Below are 23586 nucleotides of genomic sequence, written 5' to 3'. Positions count from 1 at the left end.
TGAAAGACAAAAAACTGTTCAGAATCCAGAGGGTTGGTTTATTTGGTCTGAGTAACACCTCCAGGCTTTAAAATACAGCAAATATGTAGCAATGACGAGCATTTCTAATTGTAGAGAGACATGCAAGATATAGGGAGGGTTTGAACAAACTCACAGGGGCTTCTAATAATAACATGAGTAATAACTTTAAAGGTCTAACCAGCAACATGCAGATGGCTTTTCATTTTGAAGCAAGATACAAATACACATAAGCTGTAGTAAATGTGGTGTGAGAGATTTAGCTGCTCTCTTTGCCAAGAGTGTGTTTGTCAAACAGGTACTCCGCCATGCCATTCTGGGGAGCGCCCATGCGGCGCAGATTAGTCACCCAGTCAGCCAGCTCTTTGATGGACTTCACCTGCTCATCCAGGTAGTGATTCTCAATGAAGTCGCACATCTGAAAGAGACAGTTTGGTTTAATAAGACGACACCAAAACAAAAAAAACCAAACAAAAAAACCAAGAAAGGAGAGACATCTCCTGCATTATACGTACACTTTAAAAATAAATGTCATACAGGCCACATCAGAGTCACCTATGTTTTTATATTACACAAAAAATAAAATGGATTTCCAGATTTGCAGGTGTACAACCAATCAGCATGCCTTACGTGTGTTCACAATTTAATTTTGGTGTTCCTTCTCACTGCACTTTGCTGTGTAACATACACATCATATTTTAGTACTCACATGTGGGTCATTGTGTTCAGAGCAGAGTTTGTGCAAATCCAGCAGTGACTGGTTCACGCTCTTCTCGAGCTGCAGGGCACATTCAAGAGCCTCGACACCGCTGCCCCACTCATCCCTGTCTGGCTTCTGCAATTAAAGCATCATAAAAAAACAAAACCCAAAAACAAGTGAGACATTTATTAATGAAAGATAAACGTTCACCAACCTGACCTAAAAAACAAGCTTCCTGAATATGTAAAGCAGATTTGCGGTTTAACGTTTCACTCGAGTTCTGGCGGTCATGTTTGCATGCCCGAAAGCGATAAGAGACTCTGCACGCCCACGCCCTTGGTATCTCTCTGTCCCTATGTGAAGCTTAAGATAGCCCAGAACAATCTCACACTCAGCCAGAAGTTAACATAAGTTACAGTCCATTTGTTTTCACAAATCTCATACCTTGACGTCTTGGAGGAAGATCCTTCCACCCCTCTGGTTCTGCAGTTTCATTAGCTTCTCAGCGTGCTCACGCTCCTCATGCGACTGATGATGGAAAAACTTGGCAAAGTTGTGCAATGCCTGGTCATCACGATCAAAGTAGTAGGACTGTAAGGAAGAAAGTTTGTAAACTTTAGGTAAGGTTTTTAAAATCTACCTGCCAAAACCATTACAAACAAAAAGGACTTGTCATACAGAGGACAGAAACCATAGTTGCCTGCCTGTTCTTTATACATACTCAAAGGAACTTCAACTTTTTTTAATTCAATACCTAAACATTAATATCCCCTCAGTTTAAAAACCTCCCTTATATTTGACTAATCCTGTTTAAAAAGCAGCTTGCTCTGATAGTGGGTTATTTATTTATCCATTTTAAATGGCAGTAGGCTGCTTCAACACCTCCGAAACCACTTCCCCTGCCTTTTTCTCAGCTCAATGGCTGTACCTGGACTGAAACCAAGCACAGCACTTATACCACATAGCAGCCTAGTTAAAAGGAATTAAAATCACTTCTTGATTATAAATAAAATCTACTCACACTTCCCTTTTCTCTGAGCACGATTACCCAAATGTCACCAGATGTTACAGACTGGTACTTTCCACTGAGCTGTCCTTCAATAACCCTTTTTAATCTGACCGTGCACCATGGATTGCTCTTACCATAGACAAGTAGACGTAGGAGGCATACAGCTCTAGGTTGATCTGCCTGTTGACTGCAGCCTCGCAGTCCTGGTGGAAGTTCTGTCTGACCTGGGAACTCATGGTTCTGAAACATAAAAATCACAATTATATCAGTAACTAATTGCAAAGGTGATTAGAGTAGGACGAGTTCAAGAGCAGTGAAAAGGTTCTGATTTTTTTTTTTTTTTTTTTTTTTTTTTTTTTTAAATAGGCTCCTTTTACTGTGTTTAAATACATTTCTGGGGTTTGGCCCACGAACCTCAGACAATAGCTCGACTTATAAGTGTCACACCTCATAACAGCTGCGTAATACTGATTGTGTTGCTCAGTATTTTTGATGTTTGACGAACGTTATTCTTTCATCAAACAGTATCACTGGGCTAGGCCATGTACGTTACGTAAGGCAAAAATCAGGGGAAAAAAAAGTTTCATGAAAACATTTGCTAAACTTTGCACTCTTTACCATTAAAACAGGCCTTAACAATTACATAAGTCACAACGTAAAGTATGAATCTGGTTAAAGCTCGACTTGTTTAAATAAAGTAAATATTTATTTAGTACGATGTGTTTGAAGGAAGCCACACATGGCGCTGAAAACACTGCGCAAAGCTTGGGCAGCCAAATGCGTACAGGCCCACACTGACTGCGACCTGAAGCGGATAAATCGAACCAGTATTATCAAACTACAAAGCCAATGGCAGCCTGGAATCTATAATCAAACATAACGATAAGAAAAGAAAACATAGGGAACGTTTCCTTACCAAATTTCAGTGGCAGGTCTTGTTGAGAGGAGGTCGAAGCAGTGCGTTGTTAGCAAAACAAAGAGTTAGCTTCCGAGCTAGGTGGTTTTCAAGGCTGACTAAGCTAGCTAATGTTTCAAGTTTAAATTCACTCGATGTATCGGAGCGACTGGTCCCGTGCTGTGCTGTATAAAGACAGTTGAAAGGTTGCCGTTCAAGCACTGTTGAAGCAGGTAACCTTCACTGTCCGATAACGAGAGACACGACTGAATGTTTCGACTCAGGCGCCTGTAGTTTAGCACTTAGTGACGTCACCTGGCGGGGGTGTGGGAGGGGCCAAGAGGCAGAACATCAGAGCACGTACCCCAGTGTTAGTGAGCCTATTTGACTTTATTTTGTTTAATTTCAAAACATCCTTTTCATCATTTTCATTCACATGTGAACAAAGTCAACTTAGAAGTGATAATACTAACTAGTTCATACGTCTTTGGTCCTGTTTGTGGTTTGTAACAAGATCTGCTGACTCACCTTTGATCACGTGGAATGATTCATCTATTTTTTTTTATTTTTTTTTTTACTATGTCATTAAAACATTCCAGAAAATTGGAGGTTAAGAAACAGTCTCATGATCACTTACCAGAACATGACTAACAAGTTCATTATGACACCCTGCACAGGAGTTGCCTTGGTAAAAATCCATAGCGTAGGCTTGTTGTGTCATTACCAAGGCAAGGTTTCCCAAAGGGGCAACCAGCTCTCCCTAGGGTTGTTTTTGTTTGTTTCTTCACTTTTTGTTTTTAATGAGAGAAAAAAATAAACACTACTTGCACATACTAAGTATTGTATTTGTTGGAGCATTGTGTGTAGTTTTCCTCACTTAGATGCCAACAAACTGGGATCTAGAGTACACTCACAATTTCTAGTACAAGTTTGGACCAGCTAAACTCTTCATCGCCTAGATTTAACAAGGTGCTATAAACACTCCTCAGAGATTTTGGTTCATATTGATGTGACAGCATCACACACTCGCTCCATGATGTACATTTCCTGACCCACCACACCCCAAAGGTGCTCTACTGGATTGAGATCTAGTGTCCATGGAGATCATTTGTGTAGTGAACTTATTGTCATCTTCAAAAAAACAGTTTGGGATGATTCAAGCTTTGTGATATGGCACATTATTCTGCTGGAAGTAGCTATCCACAAATAAGTGCATTGTAGTCACAAATGGATGGACATGGTCAATAACAGTACTCAGGTGGGCTGTGGTGTTTAAATAATGCCCAGTTGATATTAAGGGGCTCAAAGCATGGTGAAAAATATCCCCACATCTTTTCACCACTACCGCTAGTCTGAACCACTGATCCAAGACAGTATGGATCAGTATTTTCATCTTGTTTACACCAAATTCTGATCAGGATTCTGAATGTGGGAGCAGAAATTTAGACTCATGAGATCAACATTTATCCAGTCTTTTGTTGTACAATTTTGGTGAGTTTGTGTGAATTGTAGCCTCCGTTTCCCATTCTTTGCAGACAAGAGTAGCACACAGTGTGGTCGTCCGCTGTGTAACTGCTTCAGGTTTTGTGTATCCAGTGTTATGCTCTTCTGCACACCTTTGTTGTAATGAGTGGTTATTTCGGTAACTGTTGTTTTCCAGAGTTTGAAGCAAGTCTGGCAATTCTCCTCTGACATCAACAAGGCTTTTCATCCAGAGAAACTGCATAATTTCTCTTTTTCATACTCCGTAAACCCTAGAAATGTTTGTGTGGGAAAATCCCAATAGATCAGCAGTTTCTGAAACACTCAGACCAGCCTATCTGACACCAGCAACCACGTTCAGAGTCACTTGAATCATCTTTCTTCCCCCATTGTGATGATAGCTTGGTTTGAACTGGTTTGAACTAGCAAGTCATTGTGACCATCCTTAAAAACCTACTTGCACTGAGCGGCTGCGGTGTGATTGGCTGATTTTAGGTATTTACATTATCAAGCTGTTGAACAGGTGCACCCAACAAATTGTCCACTGAGTGTATGTTTGCTTGGAACCCATTTCTAAAGTTTGGAGGTTGTTTGAATTTTTTTTAATGTATCTAACTTGAAAAATAAACACGGACAAGGTGTTTCGGTTAAAATTTTGGCACAGATCATAAAAAATAACAAATGTGCTGTAATTGTTTTTAAATTAAAATGTTAAGGCTTTTTACAAGGAAGCAAATATTTCAGCATTTGATCTTTAGTTTTCAGTAGGAACGAATCCATATTTGAGCCAAATCTTTCTAGGGAGCTATCTGTCTCTTTTAAACAAGAGCCAAATATAGAGCAATGTCCAAATATGTGGGACAAGGGTTCAAGGTATAAAAATGCTGTTAAGCTCCACGTGAAGCAGGACACCTTGTCACCCTAGATACTTGGAAGAGGCATTCAGTAGAACTCCCAGTCAATAAAAACAACATGTGATGTTTGGTCCCATATAATGAAAGAAAATCGCTCTTGATACTGGACGCCTGCGCGGTTTATACTGTGGTGAATAATTTACATTCTGGGTGTTGACCTTTACACGCTGATAATATATGCTTTCAGGAGAGTGTTTGTTTTAATTTTATTATTGCTTATTACACCTGAGCTGTTTTGTAAAACCGTTTGTTCCCTGCTAAAATCTAATGAATTAACCATAAAAGTATCATTTCTAGACCAACGTTCGAATTTTACATACATGTAGTTTTACGTTTTACTCACATCAAGCACTGCAAAACAGTCTTACTTGTTAAATATGTATTTTATAAAACATTAAGATGTATGCGAATATATTTACTAATGTGTAAAGTTGTCATAGCGACAGGCTGCCGACACTCAATCGGCGAAGCGTTTATCGTTTACACAACTGTCTTATTTACCTTTACGCTATGAAATTGAAGCAGCAGCATCCTTTCTTTTCCTCAAAACTAATACTTCTTTTTTTGCAACTTTGCTTTTCCCCCTCTGAGGCTCACTGCTGCTGACGCACAGAGGACTACGTGCAGCTTCAGCCGTGCCGGCAGCAGTTCGCCGTCACGTGACACTTTGTCCCTAGCTGTTAATAATTTAAGTGTTAGCCTCACAGGTGTCAAGTGTGGATATCTGCGTCTAAGCTCGTGGATAATTCAAACTGCTGAACAAAAGCCCAAAAATGAAGGATTTGGTGTCGTCTGCTTTAGCGCTCAAAGGCTCCACAGCGCCATCTACTGAACACTGGGCTCAATCTCATCAGCCAGAGCCTTTTCAGTTTTTTTTTCTCCATTAAACTGAATAAGATCACATACCCGAACAAAGAATAGGCCCGATCAGGTCAAATTACACAACCCCCCCACACACAAGTTTTAAAGTAAAGAGAAAAGCTGCATAAGAGGGATTTTGTAAAAACTTTATTGATCAGTTCAAGGAGTTTAATCGAAAAGGCCGAATCCCATGTCGTCATCGGACTCCTCAGACTCTTCCTTCTTCTCCTCTTTCTTCTCCTCAGCTGAAAAACAAAAAGCACTTGACATCACGTCCTGCTGTCATCACCATGACACAGCAACCTGCTCACGTGGTTGCCTAATATAACGGTTGTTTTAAAATATATTTAAATGCAACTGATTTTTATTTTGGAATTTCCCAGTTTTTGTTGAGCGTTTCTTACACGCTGCTGTATTAATATAAAAACAAAAAAAGCCTCTTTTCTAAAACCATTCAACTTAAAACCGTAGAATAAATTTAAATGCCTGCACTGTATTTACCCAGTATAGTGCGGATTTTGTGTAGATTAACTTGTGTAGATGCATCTTTCATGTCAACAGATCATTATTTGGCTCCATGTAGTCGTACAAGCATACAAGGTGAAGGCAAAATCACAAAGTGGCAAATATGATTGATGGTGCCAAACAAGGTGCTAAGCTGCAATGCTCACCTGCAGCAGGAGCTGCGGCTCCGCCCGAGCCAGCAGCTGCAGAGCTGGCAACGGCTACGGCACCACCTGCTGGCATGCTGGCCAGCTTACCGTAACCTGAGGAGACACGAGTTGGCAGACATGAAGCACAAGTGATAACATCGACACTCAGCAGTCAGAAACAAGACAGAGGTCAGAAACGGTCCGTTATCATTACATGTGGTCTGACTTTACACATCTGATTAAATACAACTTTTTTCTTATCTTATATTCAAATCGATTCACTTTGTCCAGTGAGATATCATGCCCTGCGGGTTTATAGAAACTATGGCAAGAAAACTCATTATCACAGCAAATGCACCATGACACACTCAGGAAATATTTTATTTCAGCCCACAAATAGGGTGCAAGATCAGCTATCACGAAGACCCAAATAAGAAAATCAAATATTGATGTTTTGCAACTTGCACTCACACCATCCCAACTGTATTTTAGGATTGTTTTTGCATTACAAGTATCACTTGCTGCATGTACCAGTAGCACTGATATTAACCCTTTAACACTGTGCCACTTTTCTGCCCATCTGCAGTACTCTACATTATGACGTTTATATTTCATTCTGTTGTTCTTCGCTGTATCTTTTTTAGTAGTAGTTTAGTAATGAGTTCTTTTTTTAGTCTTTTAAACTTGCTACTGGGTTTCTGTTTTTTACTCCTATTGCACTGAGTGTGTAAGATGACTAATAAAAATTAATTAAGAAGTATAATTTGTGCATACAATAAGTAATTTGTCTATACACAATACCCTTATGAACCATTTTCAATGAACAAATTCTCCAGTATAACTGTGGTCCATACACAGTGTGCCATCCTCCATTACGGAGGAATCCAGCATTGAGAGCTTAGTTCACTCATATTTTTAATAACTCTTTTTTTTTTTTACCCTTAAATCTGTTTTCCCTGTGCGTCAAATGAGTTTATCACTAGTCACAGTATCCAACATCATAAACTAGTTCAGACCCCTGCAGGGAGTCCATGTCAGTATTAAAATACTGCCTGAAGCCATTTAATTCTAAACTTTCAGACCTAACAACATTTCAGCCAAACAAAATTGTAAACCAAAATTAATCATGGTCTCACACACACATAAATGAAACTGTGGGAAACTCACCTGTGGTAATAACGTCATTCACGTTCTTGCCCTTCAGCTCACTGATAACCTGTTGAGAGAGAAAGATAGACGCAATTATAAACATAACCTAAAGGTAGGAACCAGCTGCCGGGAAAAACTGAAGCCACAACAGTAATAAAACACAAACAGGAGCAGGTGGCTGTGTACCTTGTCGAGGCGTGTGTCATCGGTTTCAATGCCAACGCTCTCCAGGATCTTCTTGATGTCCTTGGCATCAGGGTTTTCATTGCCACCGAGGGCAGCCAGCAGGTAAGCAGCAACGTAACGCATCCTGAAACACCAAGTTTACTGGAAACATTAGTAACCATGTGGGATGTTTTTATGGACACAGGAAAATGAGTTATGTCTAAAGTTCAGACAATCTGTTTTTGCATTAACAAAAGTGGAAACACAACAACTCATACAACATGTTAATTTTTCTTCATTATCAGCATATGCTAAATTTTTATATAAAAATCAAAGCCTGGAGAAAGTTATGGTATGCCTCAAAAGCTCAATCTCTGATTTTTATGTGAAAATGTTACAGTTTATAAGAAATATATGGCTTCACCACAGCAGGGGAATATTAAATGCTGTCCTTGTTAGTGCATCATTTAACAAAAAAAACCCCAAACAAACAAAAAACATCAAAAGACGTAGGGTCGACCCCTTTAGGGGTCCGTTTTTTCCTGGGTTTAGACAGCTACAGGACTGTGATCCCAACGCATTTCTGAGTTATTACGGCGATTTTCAGTAAAACAGAAGTTCGCTGCTTTACTTTACAGCCGATACCCATCGTCCACTCATCTAAAAACTACATATTTTCGAATATTGAATATGCTTCTACTAAAATACTGTTTTCTCTACCTCTATAAATCCTCAAAAATGCGACAATGTGGGAAAACACGGCATAATTTTAACACCCATGCGGCTCTCCGCTACCATTAGCCAACCTAGCGTAAGCTCCGGGAGCCAAAGAAAGGAATTAATGTTGGCTAAACGCTCTTTAATATTCTTAAAATGCCTGGGCTGAAAGTGTACATGCTTATCTGGGTGGCTCAGTTATTTTCTCAGTGTTTAATACGTTATTTACGTTTTAAAACCAAACTTACTTGAGCTAGATAGGAGAGCGCGTGTTCACTCTGAGGTTAGCACGGACAGAAAGGAAGTTACGTCACCGGAAAAAAGCAAAGTAGCCTTTCTTCTTCGTAAAAGCATTAAAAGTAAGCAGGAACCGAGGCGAGGCCTGCTGCTCAGGAGTGTGTTTGCAACCTCGGTGTAAAAACTTTACCTAACGCGAAATATTACACAAAAAATACATTCTTCTTCTTCTTCTTCTTCTTCTTCTTCTTCTTGGATTGGATTTGATCTTGGATTCACCGTGGATTGAATATCTGCCTTAATTTCACTTTATGTCTTGCATCCTCCTCTGGTATACCAATCCTCTCCATGTCCTCCATCTCTCACTCTATGAATCAGTTTTGTGGTCTTACTCTTTTGCTCCTAACTGGCATCTCCATATTCAACATCCTTTGTCTCTCTAACTTTGCTTTCAAACCGTTCAAACTAAGCTGTCCCTCTGATGTACTCATATCCTGTATAAAAGATTTGGAGCTTGTAACTACATGCTTTATTGATATGAAGCGCTGGATGAAATGTCACTTTTACAAGAATCAAGGTTACTTTAATGTCGCTGTGTAAAAAAAAAAAGTGACACTACACTTCCTTGAAAATTAATTTCTCAGGAGTTCTCAGGAAACAGTCTATGTTGTACTTTTTGTGACGAGGCAGTGTGTGTTGTGTGTCTGTGTGAGGCCCCTGAAACTTGACACTCTCTCCAACCCTTTTCCATATATGTGTTGTGAACAAATATGAAAAAAAGACAGAAATCAGGAAGAGGGCAAATACTTTTTCACAGCACTGTATACATAAGGGCGTCTAGAGAGTCTCCGGTTTCAGGGACCTCACATGGACACACAACACGCACCGCCTCATTAAATAAGCATAACACAGACTGTTTCCTGAGAACAGCACTGTATGTTCAGTGGTAAGTGGCCATTCTGACTTCTCCTGAAATCAATTATCAGCTCTCTGGTCCTGTTGGTATTTAGAACCAACTTGTTTTTAGCACATCAGCCTGTCATCTTCTGAACCTCTGCAGGCAGAGTCATCTCCTCCACTGATCAGCCCCGCCATGGCATTGTCTGTGGACTCAGTGTTGGGTTTTGTGTTACAACGCAGTGTGCAGTCATATGCATACAGAGTATGTAGAGTAAAGAGAAGGGCTCCAGCCGCAACCTTGAGAGGCTCCTGTACTGAGTATGTGAGTGGTTTGGCTGTGGACACTTGGAGGCCTAGAGTGGACATCCTGTGGACATTTTTCTTTGATTATAAATTATTATATATGAAACTTGACCAACTGTGAATAAATGTAAAAGTTTACAAGTTGTGGGCCGAGTTTCTTTGGAACTAACTTCCAGTGAGCCAGGGTTACAATATGGACAAATCAATGTCGCAAAACACAGCTGTTTTTTGTTAACATAGTGCCTAATATAATGCATAATAGTAATCAATTGCTAATTAACTAATAATACAGTATTAGAGACGTTTGTAAAGCCTAATCATAACCCTGTTAGATAGTGAGGAACTAAACAAGAAGAAAAGCAGTAAAGACATTTATGTAGATGTATTATTTTAATCTTGTGATTTTTCAAGATGGGTGGGAACGAACCTCTGAGATTTATTTCAGCATAGTGCAACATTAAATTATAGTTCGCTTGTTTTTTAATTTGCACTCTGTCCAGTTAAACAGGAAAAGTAAATAAAATCTTAAATGATCCACAAAGGTTACTGGGAATCCATATTTGTATCTCATCCAGGAGACTTTTATCAGCCTTCTTCTGGTGCTGTTTGCAGAAGTCCATCCCCACCTCATTATTTGGGTCAATACTCATGTATAAGATAAGATAATAATCAGATAATATCTATAAATCATCTGCATCTTTTTGCACACGAAGCTTTGTGCTTTCGTGACTCTGCAGCAGCTCTCCTCTAACCATTTCAGTGTGTGTTACACTGTATATGAACATGAATCAGCTTCTTCCTCCTTGTCTGCTGCTACTGCTCACTTGGCTCCTGGTCCGGTTTGGCTTCCTGCCTCTTCTTCTGTCCCCGCTGCTGCTGCGTTTGGTCCTGGGTGTGATTGATTTCAGTTGCCAGAAGAGACGAAGTGAACCATCCACACATGAGAGCCTGCGACGGATGGCGTCAATGCCATGAGAAGGCAGCAGCTGTGCTGTGCTCTCAAGCTGTAGTGTGAACAACCAGCTCTAATGAATCGCTGTCACGTGCGCTGCTTGGTTCCAGGAGAACAGGCCCGAGCTCTTGTTACAGACCTCCTTCCTCTCAGACATATACAGTCTGGATGGGGTGCAAAGACTACTTAATACTGACAAGAGCAGCAAACTTGCAGGAGTTACCTGAGAGGGATACTTGTCAGATAGGCAGACTGTTGTCTTAAACGATCTTGGATGTATAACATTTAGTGAGTAAGCATTTATTTCTGGATTTCATCACTCATGGCGATTTGTACCTCAAAGCTACCTGTGCACAGTCTTCATGTTGATGTTAATGCCAGAGGTTTGGAGCGCTGCAGTTTCTGAGTCTGCAGAGTGTTGGTGGCTTAGGTGCTTTTTACTACAAGCCCCAATAGAACCTTTTAATGTTTACTTTTAAAATTTCAAAGATTAAGAAGTGTGGCCCAATACCTTTGTCTGTATAGTGTATTATTAGCCTTGATATTTGTGAATGTTAACAATTTATCTTTGCATTGAAAAAACCTTAGGAAATACTTGTTTTATGGATTTGTACTTTATCTTTCCTTTTTTGTGGAAGGAGCCAACAGAAAATATCTCTGGATATCAATGAGTGTCAGCTCCTCCGCCCTCTGGAGCAATCAGCCCACAGAGATGACTCATATTGAATATGTTTCGAATATAAAGGAAAACGATGGACACAAAAGAACTGCTGACCTTCACGCAGTCATGTCATTCGTTCCTTTACTTTGTTCCCCTCTGTTATCCTATGCATTTCGCTCTACCCCTGATGGCCGTGTCTCTCTTTGTGTGATTGTGTGACGTCAGAAATTAATTTCAACCTGCCACATAGTATGTCTATATGTTTGTGGCATAGAGCCATAGTTGGTTATATTAGAGAAGTCAAAATAGCTGCTGTGAAAAAGGCTTATGAATCACATTCACACGAAAGCCGTTTATTCAGACAACGAATTTCCAGTTTCTATGCTACTTGATTTTTCTATATGCATCTAATGATTAATACAGTTTTAAATGGAATTCTGAACTTACTCATGATTGTCATGGTTGTGATTTTATTTTTATGTTCTACTTTCACATCCATTTGGGTATTTCCATAATGCTCCGACCACGTTTCCTTACCTTTTAGTTTTGGTGATGATCTGGAAGTATGTGAAAGCAAATATTTGACCATTTCCTCTATGCCATAACAAGTAGTGCTACATGTTTCAAAAAATAATTAAACATCCTGGAGTGAAAGAAAAGAGAGAAATAACAACAACTATGCAATAAAAAAAACATAAATATTGCCAGGGTCCATAAAGATCACCAGGCCTACATTTGTTTTGTTGAGCTGGGAAATCACAGCTGCTTCCTCCACTGATAGTTCAGTTCTCCACACTGACTCATGCTGGTTGATTAGTGTCTCTTCTTTTTAGCTGATAGAAAGGCCAGTGCTTTTCTATTTACAGTTTTTTTGCTTATGCAATGGACATTTTTCCATCTAGTGAACAAGTAAGCAGACGAGGTTTAATTTCCAAATTAAAAATACCTCAAATACTTAGTTTTATCAACTAAAAATGCTTAATGAGACCAGTGTAACTGCATTAGTTCAGTTGAGTTTGAAAACCTAGGGGCCATCCGAAGCAACGGACAGGGCCTCTTTTCCACAGTGTGTTTTTTGTCCTGTCTTCCTCCCCTCACCCTCCACTGGAGACTGTAGATGGCCGTCCTTATGTTAGCCTGGTTCTGCCGGAGGTTTCTTATTGTTAAAAGGGAGTTTTTCCTTCCCACTGTCACCAAAGTGCCTGCTCATAGGGGGGGTTATGATTACTGTGGTTTTCTCTCTAGCTATCATTGTAGAATCTTTACTTTACAGCGCCTCAAGGCAACTGTTGTTGGGATTTGGTGCTATATAAATAAAATTTAATTAAATTGATTTTAATCGCACAAGAGATGTGAAGAGGAGAGTGCAGGCAGGGTGTAGAAAAGGGGTGAGTGTGAGAGAAGGACAGCAGAAAAAGTGAAAGTTTATAAGATGAGACCTGCTGTGATGTATGGTTTGGTTTGGAGATGGTGGCACTGACAATAAAACAGCAGGGTAAGCTGGAGGTGGCAGAGTTAAAAAGACGGGAGTGACCATAATGGAAAGGATAAGAAATGACAGAGGATGTTTAAGATGGAGCTACCAGGAAAGGAGGATTGTTCATGGATGCAGTGAAGAAGGACACACAGTGGACTGGAGGATGTTTGATAGGGTGAGATGGAGGCGGACCCCTGAAGAGAGCAACGGAAAGAAGATGATGTTATTTTTGCTTCATTATTTTTGTACTATTTTGCATGCAGGGTTAGCAGAACACAAGCAGCTAAAACCTGCTGAGACTGCACCTCTTCTGACAGCAGGAACCATCAGTTCATCTTCCAGAGTTTTCCTTATTCCCTGTGTCTTTGCTCTTAGAAAGTATCCGCATTGCAGAAATCATTTGCAGATGAGATGAACAGATTTCTACGTGGAGCTTGCACATTCTCTTTGTGCCTTCCAGCTCCAAAGACATGCATGTTAGGTTAACTGATGACTAAATTGGCCCAAAGTTTAAATGGGAGTGTGAATGGCTGTCTTTCTCTCTCTGCTAGGCCTGCAATAGACTAGCAACTGGCTCCAGCACCCTCAACAGCACTTTCAAATTTGCCTTGTGAATTCCCTGAAGGGTCCATGTTACCATTTCTGATCACATGACCCACCTTTTTCATGCTGCGCTGCTGCCATACTACTCTTTTCTTTATAGATTTACCTTTTTGACACCTACCTTGTACCACAAGAGTGACAGAGATGTGTCTTTCTTTCTAAAAATGAATGTAACGTGTAACAGATAGTGGAAAAACACGTTTAAAAGTCATAAACTTAAGCACGGTTTATTGAGCCTCCTGTCCAACTATTATGTTCTACATCACAACATTTTACATTCCACATCAATGTAACACAGTAAATTAGATAAACAGACTAGAGAACATAAAATAACACAACACTATCTACAGGCAATCATAAATAAGCAACGACTAAAACAGTATCAACATTTTAAGTTTGGTCTCGGTCCTAGAAAGAAAGGAGAGATCAGTGCAGAGCTCAGAAAAGAGGAGCTGATCTGTGACAGTTAATCTGTCCCACATCTGCCCCGCTTTTCAGAGACGCTGCGCTGATATGGCCCTGGTACACAGTCAAAATGGAAGTACCAATCATTCCTGGTATCTGATTTTTTTTTAGGAAAATCACTTATAAAAATTGAGAAAAATATCAAAAAAAGAAAACCATTATAAAAAAATACTCTATTGACCAATACACAATGAAAACGGGTAGAAAGTTGAAGGTTTACCTCACCAAAGGTTTGTAACTAAAATCAGACTATAGTCAGTGACATTCAGTGGAGAGTGTGCAATATCAATACCAAGTCTCATTACATTTTTTTCCTGATTTACTATACATGTTTGTATGTGCGTGAGAAGTGAATCTAGCTAGCTAATGTTAGTTAAAACACAATCAAGGGACAAACTATACATCATATTAAGTCTTTTATGTACACCCCGACTGCTGTGCTAAATGTTCTGCCTCCAAACAAAAGCATAATCAATGTAGTTTAAATAAACTGTTACGTGAAACTATTCAGGAACGCTTATTTAAATCCCACTATTTAGCATTTTAGTGTGTACAGCAGTGTACAAGTAACCAACAAAACCACACTATACTGTAGTTGTAAGGACACGTAAGAACATTTCTAATGTTTTTAAATATTTTTATTCTATTGCCTGTCACAATTTGAGAATACATCACATTGATGACAACTTTTAGTTTACAACTACATTATAGCCTGTTAACTACTGCTTATGAATGTTTAATAGAGAGCCATCTCCCAAAGTTTTGCCAATTGCCTTCTTTGACTCCTTCATGGTAATCAGTATGTTACATCAAAAAAACAAACAAAAAACCTCCCAAAATTTGTAAACATCTCATAGGATCATCCAACTACATGCAACTCTTCTCAAAATCCTGCTGAATGTCATATTTCATTAGACATTCGTCTACACAGCCTTATTGTTGTAAGTTTAATAACATTCTGGAGGAAAATGACAACTATTTTGCACCAATAAAGGTTTTTTTTTAAAGACCTTGCATAGATAATTGATGTGCATTCCATATTTGCAGCGCGTTTTACTTGAGACTTTGACCTTCAACTCAGCTGTCTTCATAAAGATAAATGGATTACAGGGGATTCACCCACCAAATTTTACCTGTACTCGTCATGTGTCGTCATTTCTTGTGATATTTAAAGCATTATTTAAGTACCATACGATCAGATGAGAGTCGATGACCCCTTTCACTGACTTACAAAAACCTGCTAATCAAAGCAACAGCTGAGCAAGTTGATGTGAGGGAAACGTGCAGAGACATTCAAATCATCAACACTAGCACGCCACTTTCAACTAATAAAAGGTACTGCTTTTTAACCAGTGATTCATTTCAACGGATTTAATCTACAGTAATCTTTTTACGAGTCTTTTAAAACTTAAAGGATCGATTACCAAAAGCTCAGAAGCCGGATTTTAGATTTTATCCTCCCAAAAACAGTACCGATGGACCTCTGAACATCCCATTTATGATTTGTTAGTAACTTGGGGAACATCAGAGTACGCCAGGAGACGGTGGATAAAGTAATAAAAGAAACAGATGGAAATACAAACAGCTGTGGAGCAGCTAACCAGGCAAACGGAAACTCAAAGTGACCTCATTTCAGATGACATGGTCACAAGAACCAGACAGCACACATCTATCGTGCCCGCACACGCCAATCAGCGGCATGCTCATAAGACTCCCTCTCGATAAAACGGTTCGCTTCTGAAGAACAGTTTGGCATCGGATGGTTAATCTACACCGATAGGAATCACTACCGTTACGTTACTACCTTCCTGTCTCAATAATGCCAGGTGTTGATCCTGAGACTGGACAATAGTATGGCTTAGTCAGCAAAAGCCTGGTTTCCATAATTCTGTACACATATTATTAGAACTACCCTGCAAACAAAAAACCTCTAGGAATAAATCTTTGAAGTTAAATCTGTCCTGTAGACATTTTGCCAAAAAAGGTGGATGATTAGACATCTAGTGAGTTGATTTTTTTAATTTAAACAATACATTTTATTTTTAAGAGAAAACCAAGACTTGTGGACTTGTTTGACTGAGATGCTGAATGAAGATTTCCCTATGATGACTATCAACACAGTAGCTAAACATGCAGCCACTTCATAACTATAAAATGTGGAACATGAATAAGTGTAACTGTGGCAGCCTACACATTAAAATATACAGTAGACAATTAAGACTGTTTTGTGATTTGCCTGCTTAACAATTCACATCAGAACAAACTTGATTGTTTGGCAGTATTTGGTAATAAAGTGTTTCTCATTTTTATGATATGCATTTTGTATATTATATATGAGTACATTTGTGCCCAACCCACCTAAAAAAGAAAAAAGAAAAAAACTTATTTGCGCAAAGATGAATGGAAAATGAATTGGTAATAACATGCAGGCAAGACCAAGTTTGAAATTATTGCTGTAAATTATTGAAATATGGGCTTTACTAACATTTTATTAACATTTTACAAGCATCAAAAAATGTTTTTTTTAAAAGTAGCTGTCGATAGATCTTACCCAAGCACCTGTATCGTCTTTTGTTCTTTAACATGAATGCGATATGTGAATAAAAAAACGTCAGGTTAAGCGAATGTTTGATTTACGACTCCCTTGCTAGATGTTAAGTTACAAAATGTAATAAAAAAAACTGATGAAAGATTACAAATAGATATATGTCACTGCAGCACATTTACAGCATAATACACCAAACACTGTAGAGGTTATATACAGTATGTGTACTAACATTTCATTCATTGAACAAGTGATCAAAACTCACATGCTGCATTAATGTGACTGAAGTTTTGGTCACACGGGCTTAGAGGCTGGTTGGCAACCCCTTGGTGTCCTCTGGTTGCTAGGGGGAAAACGTGTATTCCTTGACTAGTTGGTGATTGCTTGCAAGCAGGGGGAAATGAGCTCCAAAGAGGGCGCTGCACCAAAAATCTCAGACACTCGCCAATTACTCGCTGAGCGATAGTGAAACTTGAGGGAGTGCAAGTTTGGAGAACTTTCACCTTCAAAGTAAAAGTTGTGTCTTACTATTGCTGTCAACATGTTTTAAAAGGCGCAAATGGATCAGCTTCTGGTTTGTGTCACAGTTTTTGAAATTTCACTCAGTGAACAGTTGGCGAGTATTTGGAGCTAAGTTGGTATTATCCATGCAAACTGTAAGTAACCACAGCAATAAGCTAGCAACCAAACCTCTTTGTTAATCATTTCACGTAGTCGCTGGCAGCAACTACTTGCCAGCTGGTTGGGGAGCACACTTATTTTCCCTGGCAACCAGAGGTTTCCAGGGATTTGCTAACAAGCCTCTGAGGCTTTGTGACTGAGGCTGTAGCAGTCGATTTCACAGATAGCCAGCAATCTCCAGCAAACAATCTCCAATCGGCTGGATAATATACATTTTTCCCTAATGATCGGTGGTTGCCAGGGGGTCACAGCTTGGTTTCTAGGCTTGCATGACCAGGGCCTTACAGAGACTGTAGGCATCTGACTAGCTGAATTTTACAAATGCCTAATTTTATCTTATTCTGATGGTCACTGGATAACTGACTTCTTATCAAGTTCTGTCACTGGCAGAGTAAAAATGTGACACAGTACATTCCTCATTTATGTCAAAACAAAATAACTGACTTTCATCTCATGTCATACTGACTCCAGAGTTTCGAGGGTTTATTTTTTTTTGATAAATGTGCGAGTCTTTGTGGTGTCAGCTATTTAGTTCACAAGTTGCTGAGACCCCATTACATCACTTACTGGAGCTTTTTATAGCGTGGCATGATGTTAAAGTCTTGCAGGGTAAGCCTAGAGAACGCTCAAACATAATCCAGCACTTTTGCTACTTTTTGTAGGGTAGCCATAATACCAATCTAACAACTTATCACTTTTTAACTAATTTAGACTGTCGTCAGCACCTCTAAAGCTACGGTCTCTGAGAAAACAGGTGAAAAGCATGAATTAATTCCTGCCACAATAGTTTAATTTCCAGAAATTTAAACGGCTAAAGAAAGAAGAGAAACGAAAAAACAGTACATAAGATAAATGTGTTTGCCCTGAGGCACTTGGTAGTGGCTCTGATAAATCACTGAAAAACACTACCTTTTCAGTCAAAGCAGTTGTATAGTTTGTCTCAGAAGTTGCATTCAAATTGTCAATTCAAAAATAATGCACATGGTGTGACACACACTGACAATCGTGATCTTCCTAGTGTTCGTCTAGAGTTGTAGTGTCTAGTACAATACACGATGCTGAATATCAAAATGCTAAAGAAAAGGGCAGAAGCGCAATATACAGTATGTATGAGCTAAAACTAAACATGAGCGTGTTCTTTTTTTTGTTCTTTTTTCAGGGGCGGGGAGATGAGAAAGGGATCAGAACAGATGGCCAGAAGGCTAAAGAAGGAGAGACACGGGAGCTGGGCATCAACATGGGAAAATCCTACTTGGGAAAGTTGTTCTGTTGCCGGCGCTTCGCCGACCTCATTTTCTCAAAGCGTGACTCCATTTCCTCTAGGACTTTGGGGGTGTACCTTACTACCAGCTTCACTGTGCCCTGAGCTGCTTTGAGGAGTTCCACAGCTTTCTCATGGTGCTCTCCTTCCACACTCTGAAGGCAAAAGAAACAGAAATTGAGTTTACGATTTCACCAGGAACAGATAAAAGTCCATGATCTCTACAGATTAACCTACTGGGTCCAATTATTAAACACAAGAGCAACGAGGTATGTGGCCACTTTTGGAGTAAACAAGAGTTTTATATGTACTGGAGTGAATGTAGTTCCAACATAAGCTCTAGCAGCTGTTCACATAAAACAGCCTGCAATTTGGAAATTTTAATGAGGGAACAAGCTGAGCAATAAACAAAGTCAACTGGATGATTGCTATTGGCTGAACTTTGAGATTTACACTTCCAGACAATAGCATGGCACGTTTACATTCAGTGTTCCATCAGTACTCACTGTGTCCATCTTTAAGCCATAATAAACATGTTGAACACATTAAGATTTCCAGAGCTTTACAAGAGGAACCTGACACCTTCATTATTTACATCAATGTACTATTACTACCATCATTATTATTATTATTATTAGTATTATTTCTAAACGTACACAATTGACAGCTTCCTGTCACTGACATAAGGAAATGCTTTTCCATTGCAGCAAGAAGACACCAAAGACTCCACAGGGTTTCTGAGGTTTTTTTCTGACAGCTCACTGGTAATATGGATTACTGAAGAAGGTTTAGCTGGTAAATGGCCATCATTGTCAGACTCTATGGCTAACAATGAACCAACATGATGATGATAGTCTGAAAATAAAAAAGCACAGGTGAGCAAAGGGGATTTTATTGATTTTTTTGGTTTTCTTTGTTGATCCAAATTCCACTGATTGAATCCTGTCAGTCCCTATGATGGACAAACTGTTGCCAACAACTCCAAGCTACAAGCTGATATCTTCTTATAGCACTCCCCTGTTTATTAGGCTTTAATAAGCTTAATTTTAAGGCACTACTAGAAGAGTTTAACGAGCGGGAGAGTTGTTGACCTGCCTTACAAGTTCTCATTAATAAATTATGGTGTAACAAGTTAATAAACAACGATTTTACAAGTAGATGGGACCCAGATTTTTGCACGGTGATTGCAGTTCCTTTTTTTTAAAATCCTGAAACAAAATCTAGCTGTGCATTCGTTTTTTTTGAAGAATGTATTATTTCTAATATCTGTCTGTTTAAAAAAAAAAAAAAAATCTGAAATAGAGAATTTGCTCAGGCTCAGTCTAAAATGTAAACCATGCTGTGAATTACACACACACCACTCCATTCACTGAGAGAAGCTGGTCCCCTCTTTTCAGGCCTCCATGTCGGTCAGCGATGCCTCCTGGGATGATCCGTGAGATGTAAATTGGTGAGTTTTGCTCCTTTCCGCCCATTATATTGAAACCCAACCCTTCTTCTGTCTTGGGCAGTTCCACAACTCGTGGATGTGAGTGTCCCTCACTTGCTGCAAAAGCTGCCACTGTAGCCTACAAATAGGAAAGTGGTGTTTAGATATCTCGTCTGTATGTACTGCAGTCAAAGCACAAAATTACCCATTTTAAGAAATTAAATGTCTGAAATTAAGATTACAAAAAGACCAAATCTTGTATTCAGACAGTAACTGACAACTGTCTACCTTTGCTGTGGCATTGGCCCTGACCTCGGGGCTGCTGTTGATGTCCACCGTTTCATACACATGCTCATAGACCTGAGGAGATATTAGTGGACAGTATTTCAACCGGCGAACACAAAGAATTCAAACCAAACCAAAGGGTTAATCTTCTATAACCCATAAAAGCTGTGGGCAGCCAGCATATTTCTACTACTGTCACAAACACTTTTGGACACAGTATACTTTAAAAATTTGAATAAATCTGGGGGAAAAAAGAAATGGCTGTGCAATTTAAGTATTTTGCAATATTTTACATTTTATTTCACACTATGGCTGACGTACATCTGTAAACAGTGTCGGTTGTCAGTCCACTATTTACAGCATTCGATCACATCAATTTCGAGGAGGCTGCAAAACTTTGTAAAAGGGGACTTATATGATGTGAAAATGTTTATCAAAGGGAAATGTGATTGTTCAGACTCTCTAGCTTAATGTTATCTGGTATACACTAGCTTTTGTTCTTATAGCCGTCTGGCTATCAGCTGTCCCAAAGTGGCAGTACACTTTTAGTTATTTAGTTAGTTATATTATCGGGAACGAATAAGTATGTTTATGCATGTTTTATTATGTTAGAGTCTCAATTTCAGTTGCGGGGATGAGGCGTGAGGTGAGGAAAACGAGAATGAGTTGGAGGTTAGGGAGCAGAGAGGAGGGGTGGATGTGCCAGATGAAGAAGAGGAGGACAAAGAAGTAATGATAAAGAGATGTTGAAAACATAAATGTACAAATCTTAAATGGTCATATATAGCTGGACATTAAATTTAAACTAACTTTTTTACCAGACTTCCACTCTTTTTCTTAATTCTGGAGTATTCTATTGGGAATCCTATTGGGATGCAGAGGGTTAAGCTCCAAACTGTGAACTAATGTCTCTTAATTAAGTGTTTGATAAGTGAATGATACAAGACGAAAGAGACTCACTTCTCTGACAGCATTACAGAATTCACTCTGTAGGACCCTCTGCAGTGCCTGCAGCTTCTGGGGAGGCACTTCCCCTGTCCTCTGGAGTTTATCAAGCAATTCAATAGCACGGTTGATATCTGTCAACAAGAACATGTACATAACCATTACTGAGGCCTGCAAATGTAGATTTTAGCATTGGCAGTGAGAGTTTCCCACATCAGTGTCAGAGCACATTTACTTGCACTACATTTGTTCTGATTATAGATATGCTCCGGACAAGCTTGACTCCCACGGTCACCAGAACATACTACAATTAGTACAAATCGCTATAATGCAATAATAAAGCAACTCTCAGAGTAACATGAAGTAAATTCAAGGCACCAGGCATCACGTTTTTGTTTTGTTTATTTTGTTTTTGTGAATGTACAGCTTACGTTAATAGCAATGAATTCATAAGCATTTGTAATTTTATTAAATATTTCTAATCGTGAAGGTTTACGTGTGTATTTGTGTAACCCGTAAGTTTAAACTATCACACAAATCTGGGCTTCCTCTGCACATTTCAGCAACACACACCCAGAACTTGTTATTTACAGACAGGTCACAAAAATGAATATAATGATACAACCAGGGTAACTGTAAAATCTTCTTTCTTTTATGGTAAGATACAGTGAACAAACCAGCCAGATTGACTAATCACTGTCTGTTGTCATTCATATTAGCTAGGTGGCTAATGTACTAAGTACAAAAATGTAGCCGTAATAGCTGTGGCTGCTTTAGCTGGGTGACTATATATACATAATCATACAAGAATTAACCGCAAGATGTCTATTCTATCGTTATCCCACCATAAAACAGAGTACACAGACAAAAAAATAAACCGCTTGCTTTAATGAGCTAATGCTAGCTAGGCTAGGTTTATGTCGCCCGCATATCACAACAAATATTTTTAAGCTAAAGCTAGCTAGCTAATTAACTTCACCTCTTTCCAATCGCACGGGCTCCCCAAGCGATGCCATTATTGAACTAGGAGGATGTTTGGCGTTAGGGAGATAGTTAGCTAAAAGGAAAAATACTGAAAACTAAATTTGGTAATCCTGGCTGGCGTTATGTGCGCTTAACTGAGACGATAAATCAGATTAGCCAAGTTAGCCGGCTAGGCTAGCTGCCAGTGTCGTGATGCATTCAGGGAAACCTCGTAAAACTGTGAACTCGGAATGTTCAGTCACATTCTAAAGTCACTGCGTGTGTATTTGTTACCCTATCCTTTTACTAGACGACTACTCGTGTAAAACTATGATATATCATACATACATAAGACACATAGCTTTACCAATATTCCACCTCGCTTTAGTGTACAAATGTCCTTTCTTTAATTCGTCCAAACGTACACCTTAGATAGCAGCTTCAAATGTTGTATATTAGTAATGCCATATTTAGTTTTAAGCACAGAGGTTTGATTTTATTATGTTTACTGCTGATGCTGACAATGAGAGTAGGGATATTTTTGTGCCATGCATATAGCCCACTGAAGGTCTCGTTGGCTAGAATCCAAACCTAGATTCCATATCACCATTTACCAACCTGAGGGGCGGAGAACTCTCCATTTAACAGCTTCTCTCAGCCTCCACAGACATAGCTCAAAGGACGATTACATTAATATGTACTGTCATAACAAGGGCCAGCCAGAGGAAACTTTATTTGGCTTTTTGTTGACGTCTGATATGAGCGCTCTCTCTGCCACCCCCTACTGGTGAGCTGCATCACATTTTGAGCCTCCATAAATGCAGAAAACTGCAGCTGCACTGCTTCTCTGTATCCTGAAAGTTTCGAGCATGATTCACTCCTGACCACACCCCAGTGGGGGATGAACGCAAATCTTTTGACAGGTGATGAAAAATACCTAACGTGACATCACAAATGTGGGCGTGGCATAAAGCAGACACACGGAAAGACTTGGTGAGCAGCAGCTTTTGTTCTTTTCTTAACACAGTAGACCCATTGTTTTCCTAAAATATTTTTTCTTCTTGTTTTTATTTCCTCAGCAACAGCAAAGTAATACCACATTATACTGTAGGATTCACTCATATGCCTGATTTATGGTCACACCGAAAAACACCATGGGCTTCACCCTGCCTCCCTTTATGCACTCTTTTATTAAATGTTGAATTGGCAGATTACTTTTTTGATCTTTGTAAAAAATAATAGCCTAAGGCTCATGCTCATGATAAACAAAACACATCCTTATCATCTTATCTAAAATGTTGAATGGCTGATTCATT

The 23586-nt window shown here is 39.2% G+C and overlaps 3 protein-coding genes across 3 annotated transcripts; all 3 read right to left on the bottom strand.

Annotated features, from left to right (window-relative positions):
• Positions 1–17: 17 nt before the first annotated feature.
• On the bottom strand, positions 18–2924 carry fth1a (ferritin, heavy polypeptide 1a). The gene is made up of 5 exons (XM_086289014.1): positions 2644–2924; positions 1862–1967; positions 1163–1309; positions 728–853; positions 18–436 (listed from the first exon to the last, which is right to left on the bottom strand). Exons 2-5 carry the CDS (start codon positions 1961–1963, stop codon positions 278–280), a joined length of 534 nt encoding a protein of 177 aa, XP_086145140.1. The 5' UTR covers positions 1964–1967; positions 2644–2924; the 3' UTR covers positions 18–277.
• A 3087-nt stretch (positions 2925–6011) lies between these two features.
• Positions 6012–8964, bottom strand: rplp2b (ribosomal protein, large P2b). The gene is made up of 5 exons (XM_086288987.1): positions 8812–8964; positions 7868–7991; positions 7700–7748; positions 6551–6646; positions 6012–6124 (listed from the first exon to the last, which is right to left on the bottom strand). Exons 2-5 carry the CDS (start codon positions 7988–7990, stop codon positions 6048–6050), a joined length of 345 nt encoding a protein of 114 aa, XP_086145113.1. The 5' UTR covers position 7991; positions 8812–8964; the 3' UTR covers positions 6012–6047.
• A 4932-nt stretch (positions 8965–13896) lies between these two features.
• Positions 13897–22493, bottom strand: lin7c (lin-7 homolog C (C. elegans)). Its single transcript, XM_086288974.1, has 5 exons — positions 22287–22493; positions 21323–21441; positions 20366–20437; positions 20007–20216; positions 13897–18803 (listed from the first exon to the last, which is right to left on the bottom strand). The coding sequence occupies exons 1-5, from the start codon at positions 22321–22323 to the stop codon at positions 18636–18638; spliced, it is 606 nt and encodes a 201-aa protein (XP_086145100.1). The 5' UTR covers positions 22324–22493; the 3' UTR covers positions 13897–18635.
• Positions 22494–23586: the final 1093 nt, after the last annotated feature.

Source organism: Aulonocara sp. 'chitande type north' Nkhata Bay, linkage group LG1 (assembly GCF_057382095.1).
Source record: "Aulonocara sp. 'chitande type north' Nkhata Bay isolate Kocher_YH1m ecotype deep benthic linkage group LG1, A_spYH_male_GT1.1, whole genome shotgun sequence".
NCBI lineage: Eukaryota > Metazoa > Chordata > Actinopteri > Cichliformes > Cichlidae > Aulonocara > Aulonocara sp. 'chitande type north' Nkhata Bay.
This window is presented reverse-complemented; position numbering and strand designations above follow the sequence as displayed.